The 17272-nt window shown below is 41.3% G+C and overlaps 1 protein-coding gene across 2 annotated transcripts in view; it reads left to right on the forward strand.

Annotated features, from left to right (window-relative positions):
- Positions 1–17272, forward strand: part of IGF2R (insulin like growth factor 2 receptor) — a 138730-nt gene that overhangs the window by 99801 nt on the left and 21657 nt on the right. For both annotated transcript variants that reach the window (XM_056567238.1, XM_056567239.1), the window contains 11 exons: positions 167–297; positions 466–662; positions 738–864; positions 1031–1153; positions 6760–7022; positions 7483–7683; positions 9089–9244; positions 9347–9508; positions 9736–9937; positions 11322–11556; positions 11652–11785. In XM_056567238.1, coding sequence (XP_056423213.1) covers positions 167–297; positions 466–662; positions 738–864; positions 1031–1153; positions 6760–7022; positions 7483–7683; positions 9089–9244; positions 9347–9508; positions 9736–9937; positions 11322–11556; positions 11652–11785 — 1931 coding nt within the window. The remainder of the gene's footprint in view (positions 1–166; positions 298–465; positions 663–737; positions 865–1030; positions 1154–6759; positions 7023–7482; positions 7684–9088; positions 9245–9346; positions 9509–9735; positions 9938–11321; positions 11557–11651; positions 11786–17272) is intronic.

Here is a 17272-nt window from a genome sequence, read left to right on the forward strand (position 1 = left end):
TTATAGTTTATAGAGCCTGTCACTTGCAACGTAATGGATTGAGCACTGATTTCTAGAGATCGGTGGGGTGTTCAAAACTTTTGACATGTCTGATAGTAATGCTTTAAGTTGTAATCAGATTTTAGTACTATTGCTGCAGTGTTTTATTTATATTTTACATTAATAGGGACACACTTGGAAGGTCATATGATTTGTCACAGCTATCACATTACGATAAAAACTGGGAAGCAGATTCTTTGATTGATCCAAAGATTAAATTCCGCATCAATGTATGCAGACCTCTGGTGCCAGACACTGGTAAGACTTTTTGTATAAAGGGCACCTGCTAAATTATTTGTAATATCCAAAAATGATTTGTAGACAGTATGGTTGTGAACTGATAGCCTATTCTTCTGAATTCGTCGTCTACACTTGTCCTGTTTTTCACAAATCTAAAATTAAACTTGGTGTGTTCTTTGATTAAAGGGCCTGCTTCTTGCCCCCACGGCTCTGCTGCCTGTTTATTAGAAGGTAACAAGGCTACAAATCTGGGAGAACTTGTATCCAGTCCAAGATGGGACAGTGCAGTGTCTGTGCTTGAGTATAAGAATGGGGACCTCTGCTCTGATGGTACGAGAAAAAGAACTACTACAATAAGATTTATGTGTGACCTAAATAAAGTGGTAAGTCATATAGGGATGAGATGGTTAAGTTTTGTTTATATGTATATATCTAAGTTTACCTTTCTTCCTTTACAGGTATCAGGACCGGAGTTAATCAGTAACATACAGAACTGTGACTATAATTTCTTGTGGATCACCGCATATGCATGTCCTTTGACAATAAGCACACATGATGAGTGCCGAGTTAAGAACTCTGTTACAGGTAGTGACAGTTCTTCACTTCTTGAAATACAGAACTTTGCTATTTTAGGGACAGTGGCTACAGAGTTTCATAGACATTTTTTTCATATATCTTCTATACCTATGATGAGAAATATGTACACTGAGTTGTTTAACTACTGACAAAATAAAATGATGATTTCTTCCAGGCCATGAATTTGATCTGTCTTCATTGTCAAGCAAGGATGGTTATCTTATTAAGGATCGTGAAAGATCTATTCAGTTAAATGTTTGCAGTATGGTTAACAATAGTCCATGTGGAGCTGCAGCGGGTAAGTTTGTTACCTAAGGTTCTGTTAAATGGGCTTTCACAGCTTAAGGCTCCCACATGTATAAAAGATATTGTTATAAAAAAATAAAAGATATATAAACCTTTCCATCTGAGAAACACGTTTTTTAACATTAATACATCTTTAACCCCTTAAGGACGCAGGACGTAAATGTACGTCCTGGTGAGGTGGTACTTAAAGCACCAGGACGTACATTTACGTCCTGTGCATAACCGCGGGCATCGGAGCGATGCCCGTGTCATGCGCGGCTGATCCCGGCTGCTGATCGCAGCCAGGGACCCGCCGGCAATGGCCGACGCCCGCGATCTCGCGGGCGTCCGCCATTAACCCCTCAGGTGCCGGGATCAATACAGATCCCGGCATCTGCGGCAGTGCGCGATTTGAATGAATGATCGGATCGGGGATCCGATCATTCAGAACGCCGCACGGAGGTCCCCTCACCTTCCTCCGTCCGGCTCCCGGCGTCTGCTGCTCTGGTCGGTGATCGAGCAGACCAGAGCTGGAGATGACCGAAAACACTGATCTGTTCTATGTCCTATACATAGAACAGATCAGTATTAGCAATCATGGTATTGCTATGAATAGTCCCCTATGGGGACTATTCAAGTGTAAATAAAAATGTAAAAATGAAAAATCCCCTCCCCCAATAAAAAAGTAAAACGTCCGTTTTTACACCCAAAAAGCGTAAACAATTTTTTTATAGACATATTTGGTATCGCCGCGTGCGTAAATGTCCGAACTATTAAAATAAAATGTTAATGATCCCGTACGGTGAACGGCATGAACGAAAAAAAAAAGTCCAAAATTCCTACCTTTTTAATACATTTTATTAAAAAAAAAATTATAAAAAATTAATCAAGTTTTTTATATGCAAATGTGGTATCAAAAAAAAGTACAGATCATGGCGCAATAAATGAGCCCCCATACCGCCGCTTATACGGAAAAATAAAAAAGTTAGAGGTCATCAAAATAAAGGGATTATAAACGTACTAATTTGGTTAAAAAGTTTGTGATTTTTTTTAAGCGCAACAATAATAGAAAAGTATGTAATAATGGGTATCATTTTAATCGTATTGACCCTCAGAATAAAGAACACACGTCATTTTTACCATAAATTGTACGGCGTGAAAACGAAACCTTCCAAAATTAGCAAAATTGCGTTTTTCGTTTTAATTTCCCCACAAAAAGTGTTTTTTGGTTGCGCCATACATTTTATGATATGAGTGATGTCATTACAAAGGACAACTGGTCGCGCAAAAAACAAGCCCTCATACTAGTCTGTGGATGAAAATATAAAAGAGTTATGATTTTTAGAAGGCGAGGAGGAAAAAATGAAAACGTAAAAATTAAATTGTCTGAGTCCTTAAGGCCAAAATGGGCTGAGTCCTTAAGGGGTTAAAGGGGTACTCCGGTGTTAAAAAAAAAATATTTTTTTTCTTTTTTAAATCAACTGGTGCAAGAAAGTTAAACATATTTGTAAATTACTTCTATTAAAAATTCTTAATCCTTCCTGTACTTATTAGCTGCTGAATGCTACAGAGGAAATTCCTTTCTTTTTGGAACACTGATGACATCATGAGCACAGTGCTCTCTGCTGACATCTCTGTTCATTTTAGCAACCGTGCATAGCAGATGTATGCTAAGGGCAGCATGATGGCTTAGTGGTTAGCACTGCTGCATTGCAGTGCTGGGGACTTGGGTTCAAATCCCACTAAGGATGACAATAAATAAAGACATTATTATTATTATAATAACGTCAGCAGAGAGCAGTGTGTTCATGATGTCATCAGAGAGCATTCCAAAAAGAAATTAATTTCCTCTGTAGTATTCAGCAGCTAATAAATACAGGAAGGATTAAGATTTTTTAATAGAAGTCATTTACAAATACGTTTAACTTTCTGGCACCAGTTGATTTAAAAAAGAAAAAAAAAAAAGTGTTTTTCCACCGGAGTACCCCTTTAACCCCTTAAGGACTCAGGGTTTTTCTGTTTTTGCACTTTCGTTTTTTCCTCCTTACCTTTAAAAAATCATAACCCTTTCAATTTTCCACCTAAAAATCCATATTATGGCTTATTTTTTGCGTCGCCAATTCTACTTTGCAGTGACATTAGTCATTTTACCCAAAAATGCACGGCGAAACGGAAAAAAAAATCATTGTGCGACAAAATCGAAAAAAAAACGCCATTTTGTAACTTTTGGGGGCTTCCGTTTCTACGCAGTGCATATTTCGGTAAAAATTACACCTTATCATTATTCTGTAGGTCCATACGGTTAAAATGATACCCTACTTATATAGGTTTGATTTTGTCGCACTTCTGGAAAAAATCATAACTACATGCAGGAAAATTTATATGTTTAAAAATGTCATCTTCTGACCCCTATAACTTTTTTTATTTTTCCACGTACGGGGCGGTATGAGGACTCATTTTTTGCGCCGTGATCTGAAGTTTTTATTGGTATGATTTTTGTTTTGATCTGACTTTTTGATCACTTTTTATTCATTTTTTAATGTTATAAAAAGTTACCAAAATACGCATTTTTGGACTTTGGAATTTTTTTGCGCGTACGGCTTAATTAATGATATATTTTTATAGTTCGGACATTTACGCACGCGGCGATACCACATATGTTTATTTATTTTTTTTTTTTACACTTTTATTTTTCTTATGGGAAAAGGGGGGTGATTCAAACTTTTATTAGGGAAGGGGTTAAATGACCTTTATTAACACTTTTTTTTAACTTTTTTTTTGCAGTGTTATAGGTCCCATAGGGACCTATAACACTGAACACACTGATCTCCTATGCTGATCACTGGTGTGCATTAACACGCCTGTGATCAGCATTATCGGCGCTTGACTGCTCCTGCCTGGATCTCAGGCACGGAGCAGTCATTCGTCGATCGGACACCGAGGAGGCAGGTAAGAGCCCTCCCGGTGTCCGATCAGCTGTTCGGGACGCCGCGATTTCACCGCGGCGGTCCCGAACAGCCCGACTGAGCAGCCGGGATACTTTCAGTTTCACTTTAGAAGCGGCGGTCAGCTTTGACCGCCGCTTCTAAAGGGTTAATACCGCACATCGCCGCGATCGGCGATGTGTGGTATTAGCCGCGGGTCCCGGCCGTTGATTAGCGCCGGGACCCACGCGATATGATGCGGGATCGCGGCGCGATCCCGCTTCATATCGCGGGAGCCGGCGCAGGACGTAAATATACGTCCTGCGTCGTTAAGGGGTTAAGAAAAATGTGTGTGTCTTATAGTCCACGGTCAGAGGGGTCACCAGTGCCGGATGCCCCTGACTGCTTCCCTAATGATCCAACAATGAGCTCATAAAGCACACTGTGTGATTATTAATTATAGCCACCTCTGAAATGTTTACGCTGTGACCTGCTTTCTCTTAATAAGCTCTTCCGGGTACTGAGATGCAGATTTTATAGACCTCCCCACTGCTTGTCTTATAAAACCGCTGGTGTGCAGGTTGTGGAGGGTTATTGTGAACAATAGCTGGCTGGTTAGTATGGACACCTGAGGAGCCCTCTCCTTACCCTTGGATGGTCCTGTCTCCTTTTTATTCACAGTTTTATTCATTGCAGAAATCAGCCAGAAAGTCTTACCCTTGCTCTACTTCCCTGAAGAGTTTACAGTTAGATTATAGCAGGGAAGCAGTGGAAGGGTTTAACTTGTTTCTGCAATAAATAAAACTTGTGATAAGAAGACAGGAGCATCCAGAGAGAGAGCGGTATGCACATGTGCCCAGACCAGAAGTACTGGATCCTCCTTCAGGGTTGTAATGGACGGGGGGCTTGGGCACAGTGTACACAAAGTGCTTTTTAGGATATTTCCTTGCTCTGCATTGTTCTCTGTTATAGTATCCTGTAATAACAGTCTAACTTTTCACAAAGATTTGAACTCTGAGCCGACCAGGAGCTGACTCACTGAAGTCTTTTGTTAGTGTCCTATAATGTTGGTCCTTCTCTTCATAGGCTATTACTGTACCTCTGTGCCTGGGGCCCCCTATTTTCTTTTGCAGAGAACAAAGCATGTCTGCTTAGTGACCTGTTTAGAATTTATCACATTGTCCCCTTCACTTTCTTACACCCCCAGAGAAGTTTTTAGTAGTAATAAATATTTTTTCCATATATAATGTTGTCTAAAACCTAGCTGCTTCTTTTAGCTTAAAGGGGTATTCCAGACCAAAACTTTTTTTTATAATCAACTGGCTGCGGAAAGTTAAACAGATTTGTAAATTACTTCTATTAAAAAATCTTAATCCTTCCAATAGTTATTAGCTTCTGAAGTTGAGTTGCTGTTTTCTGTCTAACTGCTCTCTGATGACTCACGTCCCGGGAGCTGTGCAGTTCCTATGGGGATATTCTCCCATCATGCACAGCTCCCGGGACGTGACATCATCATTCAGCAGTTAGACAGAAAACTTCAGAAGCTAATTACTATTGGAAGGATTAAGATTTTTTAATAGAAGTAATTTACAAATCTGTTTAACTTTCCGGAGCCAGTTGATATATAAAAAAAAAAGTTTTGGCCTGGAATACCCCTTTAAGGCTTCCTGTAGTCAGAAAAACATGGATAATTGGTTCAACTCTTCACTTTTACAAAATCACCATGAGTTAAAAAGACCACCTCCTATATGAAAGAAGTCTTTGTCTTTACTATATGATGCCTCCTCTGGCTGCCGGTCAACTGTTACAGCAGCATTTTATAAATGACGTTAGTTAAAGGGATCTGGTCAACGCTCGAACATGATCTGAGCTGCTGACAGTGTTATGTAGCTGCTTGTTAACAAAGTGAATAGTACCTTTGTGGTAGCTGTCTGTGTTGATGAAACTCTTTATATGTACTCTTCTATAATGAGTCAGATGCGTTTAGTCTTGCGCCAATAGCCAATGATTCAAATGGCAGTGCACTCAAAGTGAATTAGACTTGATGGTTTGATTGTTCCTTATTTGTTAACTGGAAAAGATCTATCCATCATGGCTGGTGGGGTGGGAAGAAGCTGCCGGGGATCACCCTGATGACTCTTAGTTCTCTTTCATCGCTCTCTTGGTCTCTGCTCACACTTTGTTTTTGCATTCCATCTGAGGTACATATGAAAAGTATTGCCTGACATATACCTTCAGCAGAAGGTCCTGGTTTAGGCAAACATTGGCATTTGAAGCTATATAAAAAAAAAATTGATATCAAATATTATGATATCAAATACCATAATTTTAATGAGTTTACTATTTTACTGTGTGTAAACATGCTTTTAAAGGGGTTATCGTGGGGGAGGGGAGCGAGGTGGTGGTATGGGAAGTTCATAACTATACATATTCTGCAGTACATAAAAATAAATAAATAAATAAATAAACCTCTCCTTGGCTACTGTGCTTCCATGGTGCCTCCGCTGTTCTGCTCCAGTGCCAGGGGCGAGCGTCATCCTGAGCTGCAGCGTATTGGGCCCGGGAAACAGGAAGTGGTTCCTCTTATATATTTGTAGATTATCTCATTATGATAATTAACACATTTGCATAATAATCATAAGGATAAATAACATCCAGTGAAATTACCCTCCTAATGCTTTTGCTTGTTGGACAGGTGTGTGTGTGACAGATGGAGGCAAACATATAAATGCGGGGAGATCATCGAGGAATATCACTTATGTAGACCGGGTGCTGAAACTAACTTATGAAGATGGGGACCAATGTGAAAAGAATCCCTTTATGAAACATCGTAGTGTCTTTACTTTTGTATGTGGAGCAAATACAGTTACTGGCAGTCTCCCTTCATTGACCTACTATAGTGAAGACACTTGTACATGGCAGTTCTCCTGGAATACGCCCCTAGTCTGTGAACAAGAGGTGTGTATGATTGCCCAGCTTATACAGGGGGCTTGACATGTTAATATTGTCTGTAAAGGGGGATTTCATTTATTTATTTATTCAGTCAGTCATTTATTTATTTATTCAGTCAGTCATTTATTTATTTTTTAGATTAATAAAAAAAAATTTTTGTATAGCTCAAGGTTATACAATTTTCCACTATAGTTTTTGTATGATGCATGTTTTTCAAGAACACTGCTTTCTGGAGGAGCCTTCAATGGTTAATTCCATGAGATAAAAATCAGTCCTGGTCTTCAGAGAGAGAGAGAGAGATATATATATAGATATATATATATATATATATATATATATATATATATATATTTATATATATATGTGTGTGTGTGTGTGTGTGGATATATAATTATTATTATTATTATTTTTATTTTTTATTTTTTTTGAATCCCTGAAATATTTGTTTAATTTATTTACCGCATAGATTGAGTGCTCTGTTCGAAATGGCACGTCCCATATTGATCTCAGTCCCCTCCTCAAGCGCGCTGGTTATTATGAAGTCCTACAAAGCACAAAGAAAGAGGGCTCTGGAGTTTTCTACATCAATATTTGCCAGCCATTAAATGATGGGAAATGTCCACCCGGGGCATCAGTCTGTAGAGTCCCTGCCGGGGAAGAACCCACTGTAAGTGCACATTTCACCACCTTTGAAATGAAAATTTTTTTTTTTAGATATTTTAGAAGGTTATTTCAAGTGAAAAATGAGAAGAAAAACTAGCACTAACTTTCAGACTGCAATGTGGGGTTCGCAACCTGTTCCTAGTTTCAAACTACTCCTGACACCTTTTCATACACTCTCTGCCATATACAACCTCTCTGCTGTTTTCAGCTAGCTATGTGAAGGTAGGATGTAGAAAGTTGTTTCATTTTTTGTATTTAGGAAGCAAATGAACAATAAAAAAAATCTTTGCCAATATGTACTTAGCCATTAAATATTATTGCCTTTTAAGTAATTTTTCTTTGTAGTTAGAGACATCACCAATCACCCTTTAGCAGTGGAAGGGTGGTGGATCTGATGCCACCTCCTGATTGCCCTGATTGGACGGTAAGTTTTTAAAGACCAATCAGGGCTCCTGCCTGGGAACCTCCTGCTCTGCCCACCCGATCTTGAGCCCGGACGGCGAGCAGAGCGGGAGCAGAGTTACCTGCATCGGGGGTGAGCGGCATTTTTTCCGAGTACAGAAATACCCCATATGTGGACACAAAACGAACTGTGGTTGTACAACATGGGTCAGGAGTGAGAGAGCACCATGTACATTTGAGGCCTAAATTGGTGATTTGCATTGGAATGACTGATGGCCCAAAAACGATTTCAGCCAAATTCTTTCTCCAAAAGCCAAAATGTTGATCCTTCCCTTCTGAGTTTTGCCATATGCCCACACAGCACTTTATGTCCGCATATGGGGTATGTTAGTATTTGGGAGAAATTGGGTTACAAATTTTGAGGGGCTTTTTCTCCTTTTAACCTCTTGTAAATATGAAAAAATTTCGGGCTACAACAACATGTTAGTTGTTGACTTTTCACCTCCACTTTGCTGCTATTCCTGTGAAACATCTAAAGGGATAACAAACTTTCTGAATGTCATTTTAAATACTTTTAGGGGGACAATTGTGGGGTGCAGTTTTTATAATGGGATCATTTATGGGGGATTTCTAACATGAAGACCCCTCAAGTCCCTGAAAAATTCAGATTTTGAAATTTTCATGAAAAATTGGATAATTCCTGCTAACCTTTGAAGCCCTCTTATGTCTTCAAAAAGTAAAAACATGTCTACTTTATGATGCCATGGACTTGCATTGAGGGGGCGGGGCATGATGTCATGAGGGGGCAGGGTGTGATATTATGAGGGGGCGGGGCTATGGAGTCCCGAACTCCCTGCACAGACTTCAGCATCCTGAACAGTTTGTTCCAAACGCTGAGCAGCGGAGTACCCCTTTAATGTGAGAGAAGAAATGTAGCCTTCCGTTCATTTAGTTGGGTTTGATCGGTATTTCACATTTTTTTTTTTACCTTTTTATATAAATTAAAGGACATTGGCCACCCATCAGGTCCTCCACAGATTGATCTAGCTACACAAAAGGTTTTTATCAAAATGGAAAGCCAGACACCATGTGATTCTACGGACAAGGCGAAGGGAAACTATTCTACCACCATCATCTTTCATTGCAATGCAGGGACAGATCTGGTAAGTTTGTAACTTATAGTTTTAGATTTTGTTTTAGTTTTTTATGTTTCATTATATTGTACTTTGGTAAGTAATTTGTTTTAATGTTTCATTCGTCCACAGGGAAGACCGAAGTTTGTTCAACTTTCTGAATGCAACTATCTTTTTGAATGGGACACCCCTTTAGTGTGTCCGGATGAAGAAAGTGTCTTGGGGTGTTCACTGACAGATCAGCAACTACAATACACCTTTAATTTCTCCAGCCTCTCCAAAGAGACATACAAAGTAAGATAACATTTTTGAATGCCTGCTAATGGAATAGATTTAACTGTTGGCAAGCAAATAGTTTATGACTATACTGTGAGTAATGTATGTGGAGTGTAAGTAATACATGGTGTACTTTGGTATATGGCAGTTTAGGAAGCAAGAAGGCCTTTTAGAGAATTGTCATTATCTATTTATATGTCTATAAAATGTACAGAAGATTTAGCATTAATATTTTTCTATTTTAGGCATCTGGTTCAATGCCTTTCTACATTGGAGTGTGTTCTCCAGCACAAAATGTGCTGACTGACAAATGTAGCGGGGCAGTGTGTCTTCAGTCTGGAAACACATCCGTCTCTTTTGGGAAAGCAAATGCACTAAAAATGGAGTATCTGCACCAAGAGGATATGATTAAACTTCAGTATGCAGGAGGAGACCCTTGTCCACAAGGTAGGAAAGCAAACTTGGACAATTTATTAATTTCTAGTTTGCCAAATTTGTAGCTCTTCTTTTTTTTTTTTTCAATGTACCCCAAGTAGTTTAGTAAAAAGTTATCTTTAGTATCTGAAGTTGTAGGGTAGAGCTTGGAGCCAGCAAAAAGTTAGGAGCCAGGATGATGTACATCACGCAATGTCTTTTCATCTCCCCCTGTGTCTGTCATTAGTGTCCCCTCATCTCCCCCTGTATCTGTCATTAGTGTCCCCTTATCTCCCCCTGTGTCTGTCATTAGTGTCCCCTCATCTCCCGCTGTGTCTGTCATTAGTGTCCCCTCATCTCCCGCTGTGTCTGTCATTAGTGTCCTCTCATCTCCTCCTATGTCTGTCATTAGTGTCCCCTCATCTCCCCCTGTGTCTGTCATTAGTGTCCCCTCATCTCCCCCTGTGTCTGTCATTAGTGTCCCCTCATCTTCCACTGTGTCTGTCATTAGTGTCCGCTCATCTCCCCCTGTGTCTGTCATTAGTGTCCCCTCATCTCCCCCTGTGTCTGTCATTAGTGTCCCCTCATCTCCCCCTGTGTCTGTCATTAGTGTCCCCTCATCTCCCCCTGTGTCTGTCATTAGTGTCCCCTCATCTCCCCCTGTGTCTGTCATTAGTGTCCCCTCATCTCCCCCTGTGTCTGTCATTAGTGTCCCCTCATCTCCCCCTGTGTCTGTCATTAGTGTCCCCTCATCTTCCACTGTGTCTGTCATTAGTGTCCGCTCATCTCCCCCTGTGTCTGTCATTAGTGTCCCCTCATCTCCCCCTGTGTCTGTCATTAGTGTCCCCTCATCTCCCCCTGTGTCTGTCATTAGTGTCCCCTCATCTCCCCCTGTGTCTGTCATTAGTGTCCCCTCATCTCCCCCTGTGTCTGTCATTAGTGTCCCCTCATCTCCCCCTGTGTCTGTCATTAGTGTCCCCTCATCTCCCCCTGTGTCTGTCATTAGTGTCCCCTCATCTCCCCCTTATGTTATGGCTGTGGCAGTCACCTGTTCATGTTACACTGGAGAATGTGAACCCGCAGGACAAGCAAACTCACGCTGACTACTTAGAGATGGTTGGTGTGTGTGATATTATATTACATTTTGCTAAACAGTAGTACACATTTTTTAGTGTATTTTTATATTTTAATTATCTAATAAACCGCTTACCCACTGTTCTTCAGGTTGGTTTAATAAGAAACACGTCAGACAAAACCTAAACGCTGTAGTGCCAAGGGCTGGGGCCTGATTGGTCATTGCATGACTACGCGATGTCTAGTGCCCCTTGTATTGCTTAAAATAAAAGAACATAAAGAACTGTGAAACACCGGTTAGCCTTATTAAACATATTTTTCTTGTTCCGTTGCTTGCCTCAAGCTACTGAGAACAGGCAGTCCACCATCTTGTTTAAATGTGATGAAAGTGCTGGGAAGGGCTCTCCTGCTCTGCTGAGTGAGACCAAAGGCTGTTTGGCTACCTTTGAATGGAAAACACAGCTAGCCTGTCTTCCAAGAAAATTGGACTGCAAGTTCATATTCAACAACCAGACCTATGACCTTAGCATGCTCTCCTCGATGACTGGACACTGGGATTTTACAGATAATGGCAACAGGTAAATTAATCATATGTTATACACAAGTGGCTGCCGAACAAAGGAACATAGAGTGTTTTCTTACTATGATTATTATCCGTCTGTCTTATGCATAGGTATTATCTTAACCTTTGCCAAAGAGTGAATCAAGGGCCTAGTGCTTGCTCCGAAACAGCAAGTGTGTGCCGGGAAAGTAATGGACGTGTCCAGGTTTTAGGGCAACTTCATACACAGAATGTAATATTACAAGGTAAGCAATAACTTATTCTACCGTGCTGACAGAGACTGATTCAGGGGGCATACAACACAGTGATAATATGGCATCGTCTATGGGCTTCCTCCTCTTAGCAGGTGCAGTCTATGACCTCTTCTGCTGCGAGAGAGCTTGGTGTAGCTCCATGCATGTCACATAAAGTGGAATCACCCATCTGCTATATGTATGAAGAGTATGGAGCAAAACCCAGTTACCATCTGATAGGACTACCATGAAGACCAGGCAATGTGTTTTGCCTATTCCTGCCTTAAAGAGGCCATGTTCACTCTGCTGACCTGCTTGTTATTGTAAATACTTGGGATCCCAAAGAAATGGCAAATCGGAAACATATTTTCTTATAGTCCTCTGTTGTTCTTAAAGAAAGGTATGGCTAAATAGCCAACTGGTGTTGCCAGTAGAGATCTCTTCACAATCTGACATGGATCCAACAACATCTGAACACACAATGGCAATATAAACAGGCCACACAGAAACAAAATAGCAGAGCTAGTAACTGCTTACAGTTCCCTCACGCAGACCGCCATCATTTGTGCAGAAGCTCCTGCTCATAAAAGAAGTGCAGTCTTTAAAAAAGGTAAACTAGTGTTAGTAAGTACGGGCGGCTCACTGATATTAATATAAAACCTCTATTATGGTGTATGTGCATATTTATACATGGACATTGTAGCGATATAGAAAAGAACAATACTAAAAAAGAGCAGCAATCCCCTACAGCAGGAAAGTCCTTGGGTGGCGCCAAATAGGAGCACGTAGCAACCATGTCCCTGCCAGGAACCAGTAATGTGAATAACGAAATGTACAAAGGACACACAGGAATTCCCCCCCCCCCCCCACATTCTTCCAGGGACCACCTCAATTTTGGAGGGAAGTGTCCATATGCCTACCACGTATTAAACAACACACACCTCTGGAGTATATCTATACTGAGGTTCAGAGTAAAGGCTAAAAAAAAAGTCAAGGCCAAATTACAAAATAGATTGGCACATATTTAGACACACTCCTCCACAGAAAAATCAACAACGATGCACTAAACATTTCTTCCCATGGTGAGATACAAGTATAAGATCTGAAATAGAATATAGATAAAAGGTATAATTTTTATAAGAATCATTTGTTTCTTACTTATACTGAGAAGATGCATATCACAATAATGAGGCTATGGAGGATTTATCACATCACTTTAATGTTTTACACAAATTCTACATTAAGGCCTCTTGGTTTTAGGGTGTCAAGTTTTAAAGGGTAGCTCCCACTATCCTATTTTTTGTTCTGTCCCTGCCTATTGCACATCTATCCCTCACCCCCTCCCTGCTTTTAATTTTTCTTTTTACTATATTAAAAATAACTTTTTTTTGTCTGCCTGGTAGTGTGCTCACTACCAGGCAGACTTCCTCAGCAGGCACCACGTCACTGATGCCTGCTGGGGGGGACTTCCGCCCTTAGTTCATCTACACAGGGTGCCTCCAGCTGTAACACCACTACAACTCCCAGCTTGCCCTGGCATCTATTGACTGTCAGGGCATGCTGGGAGTTGTAGTAGTTAAACAGCTGGAGGCACCGTGTGTAGATAAACTATAAGTTAGTGCCATGTTGTATGCCCCCCCCCCTCAGCATACCCTGTTCCCTCCGTCACAACCCCCCCCCAGCATACCCGGTTCCCTCCGTCACAACCCCCACCCCCCCCCCCCCAGCATACCCCGTTCCCTCCATCACAACCCGCCCCAGCATACCCCATTCCCTCCGTCACAACCCCCCCCCCCAGCATACCCCGTTCCCTCTGTCACAAACCCCCTGCCCTGCATACCCCGTTCCCTCCGTCACAAACCCCCTGCTCCGCATACCCCGTTCCCTCCGTTCTGCTACTTACTGATACTGCAGAGTTCGCCAGCGGGCGTGCAGGGGCAGCAGCGGTGACGACATGTGTGGGAGGAGTGGCCTCACAGCCAGTGGCCGGGGAGCCAATCTGCTTTCTCCCGCCTGTCTGATTGACAGGGAGCGAGCGCAGTGTAAATGAATTAGGACCAATTGCCTGGCCGCAATCAGTCCGAATTCAGGCGTGACGTCACGCCGTGCGGCAGCCGGCCACTAGGAGGGAGACCCCTAGTGGCCGGTTTTCAAACGTAAAATTCACCCATAAAATGAAAAAATAAATAATGAAAATATATTACAGATATGTTGTAGTACATAAGTACTACAACATATCAAAAAATAAAGTTGGTGACAGTGCCCATTTAAATCCATTTGAGTTCACACCATTGTAATTTTGTGACTCTATATCCACCTCATTTCATAGTATGGTCCAAACCCTTAAAGGGGTACTCCAGCGCTAAGACATATTATCCCCTATCCAAAGGATAGGGGATAAGATGCCTGACCGCTGGGGACCCCCGTTATGTTCCACGCCACACCCCGTTAGAATCCGCTCCCGGATCGTGCTCGCTCCAGGTCTGATTACTGGCGATCACGGGGACGGAGCATAGTGATGTCACGGCTCCGCCCCCTCCCATAGGCTTGCATTGAGGGTGCGGAGCGTGAAGTCACACGGGGGCGGAGCTGTGACGTCACTATGCTCCGTCCCCGTGATCGCCAGTAATCAGACCCGGAGCGAGTACGCTCCGGGGGCTGATTCTAACGGGGTGCGGCATGGAAAATCACGGGGGTCCCCAGCGGCGGGACCTCCGCGATCAGGCATCTTATCCCCTATCCTTTAGATAGGGATAAGATGTCTTAGCGCCGGAGTACCCCTTTAAATGTCAAACTACCCTCACAGTATCCAGCCTCTGTTAAAGGGGTACTCCGCTGCTCAGCATTTGGAACAAACCATTCTGAGTGCTGGAGCCGCCCCCTCATGCCATCACACCCCGCCCCCTCAATGCAAGTCTATGGGAGGGGGCGTGACTGCTGAGTACCCCTTTAAGTGCTTGAACACTGGGAGGTCAACCCTTTTCTTTCTGCTGGCGTGTCTTCAGGTAACATTTGGTTGGTCTCTCCTTCGTGTGGTTAGCTGCAAGGATACCAAAGAAAGTAGATCACATGGTCAGTTTCACAGATTAAATAGTATTTCATGTGGTATTCCTTGATTGTCGAAGGACGTAAGCCTCTGCAAGGAAAACAACCATTAGATTCCAGCCTCGGGTATCTCTGTATCAAAAAATTAGGCATCATCCACCATACTCCTCAAAACTTGATCAGCATCAATATTGGTATATATTCAAATACACTAGTGGAATTCACAGACCTTCCCAATGTTCCCTGAGAAAGTCCTTTCTTTGTAAAAGTAGGAGGAGTGAACACCTGACCTTTGTACCCTTGTATGTGTATACAGGCATAGACACCATGCTCCCCAAGGGTATACCTCATAGTCAGCTTGTTCGCTTCTGAACTGCACATTGCTCTTGAGTATGGAACCCATATGAACATATTGGGAAATAATTATGTGGAGAGAGTTAGAGATCCAGGTAAAACAACGGTTTACAGATTCTCCGAGGACACAGAAATGTGAAGAAATAGGAAGAGAGGGTCTTGTATTTTTCAGGTGATGAGCAGGATTATAGTCAGGGGGTCTAAATGTACATTGAGGGGTGTGTATGCCTAATACCCATCACCTGCCCATATGACTGATTCCGTGAATTGTCAGACAAGCTGTAAATCCTCATGTCTTGGGGTTGGCCACAGATCCTTTTTAACATAGAATAATGCTTTAATGTGTTTCTGTAGGTACTATGTTTGAGTGTGTCATTTTTGGTGAACTCTTTTAAAGTGATAGGGGTTGGTTAAGTAGTGAATAAAAACTTACATTTAGTAAAATGTAAAACTGTAGGATGGCTTAATACAAAATTGTTGAGGATGACTATAGCATTAAAGGATGACTATATGTATACTACGTGCTCATTGTTGTGTCTAATACATATTAGTTTTCAGGAGCTGGAATACACCTATACAGAGGCTCCGACCTCTGGGACACTCACCCAAACCACACACACACCCATTCCACATACCCCACCCCCCAAGTGATCTCGAAAATGGGGACCTGACTCTCTCTGCCTAAAGGGGTACTTTAGGGTACTTAAATTTATTTATTTATTTATTTAGTTTTTAAATCAACTGGTGCCAGAAAGTTAAACAGATATGTAATTTACTTCTATTAAAAAAAATTCCAATATTTATTAGCTGATTATAAAACACAGGAAGTTAAGTTGTTGTTTTCTGTCTGACATCTTTTCTGTCTCTGCTGACACCTCTGTCCATGTCAGGAACATCCAGAGCAGAAGCAAATCCCCATAGCCAACCTCTCCTGCTCTGGACAGTTCCTGACATGGACAGCGGTGTCAGCAGAGAACACTGTGGTCAGACAGAACGGAAATTCAAAAAGAAAAGAACTTCCTGTGAAGCATACAGCAGCTAATAAGTACTGGAAGGATTAAGATTTTTATATAGATGTAATTTACAAACCTGCTTAACTTTCTGGAGCCAGTTGATATGACTTTTTTTTTTTTCCCACCGGAGTACCCCTTTAACCCCTTAAGGACGCAGCCCATTTTCACCTGTAGGACGAAGCCCTTTTTTGCACATCTGACCACTGTCACTTTAAACATTAATAACTTTGTAATGCTTATACTTATCATTCTGATTCTGAGATAGTTTTTTCGTGACATATTCTACTTAACATTTTTGTGGTAACTTGCATCATTTCTTGGTGAAAAATCCCCAAATTTGATGAAAAAATTGAAAATTTTGCAATTTTTCTAACTTTGAAGCTTTCTGCTTCTAAGGAAAATGGATATTCCAAATAATTTTTTTTTTTGATTCACATATACAATATGTCTACTTTACGTTTGCATCATAAAATTGACGTATTTTTACTTTTGGAAGACACCAGAGGGCTTCAAAGTTCAGCAGCAATTTTCCAATTTTTCACAAAATTTTCAAACTCACTATTTTTCAGGGACCAGTTCAGGTTTGAAGTGGATTTGAAGGGTCTTTATATTAGAAATACCCCATAAATGACCCCATTATAAAAACTGCACCCCAAAGTATTCAAAATGACATTCAGTAAGTGTTTTAACCCTTTAGATGTTTCACAGGAAAAGCAGTAAAGTGAAGGAGAAAATTCAAAATCTTCATTTTTTTACACTCGCATGTTCTTGTAGACCCAATTTTTGAATTTTTACAAGGGGTAAAAGGAGAAAATGTATACTTGTATGTGTAATGCAATTTCTCTCGAGTAAGGACATACCTCATATGTCTATGTAAAGTGTTCGGCGGGCGCAGCATAGGGCTCAGAAGCGAAGGAGCGACAAGGGGATTTTGGAGAGTACGTTTTTCTGAAATGGTTTTTGGGGGGCCTGTCGCATTTAGGAAGCCCCTATGGTGCCAGAACAGCAAAAAAAAAAAAAAAAAAAAACACATGCCATACCATTTTGGAAACTAGACCCCTTGAGGAACGTAACAAGGAATAAAGTG

The sequence above is a fragment of the Hyla sarda genome, chromosome 3, assembly GCF_029499605.1.
Source record: "Hyla sarda isolate aHylSar1 chromosome 3, aHylSar1.hap1, whole genome shotgun sequence".
Lineage (NCBI taxonomy): Eukaryota > Metazoa > Chordata > Amphibia > Anura > Hylidae > Hyla > Hyla sarda.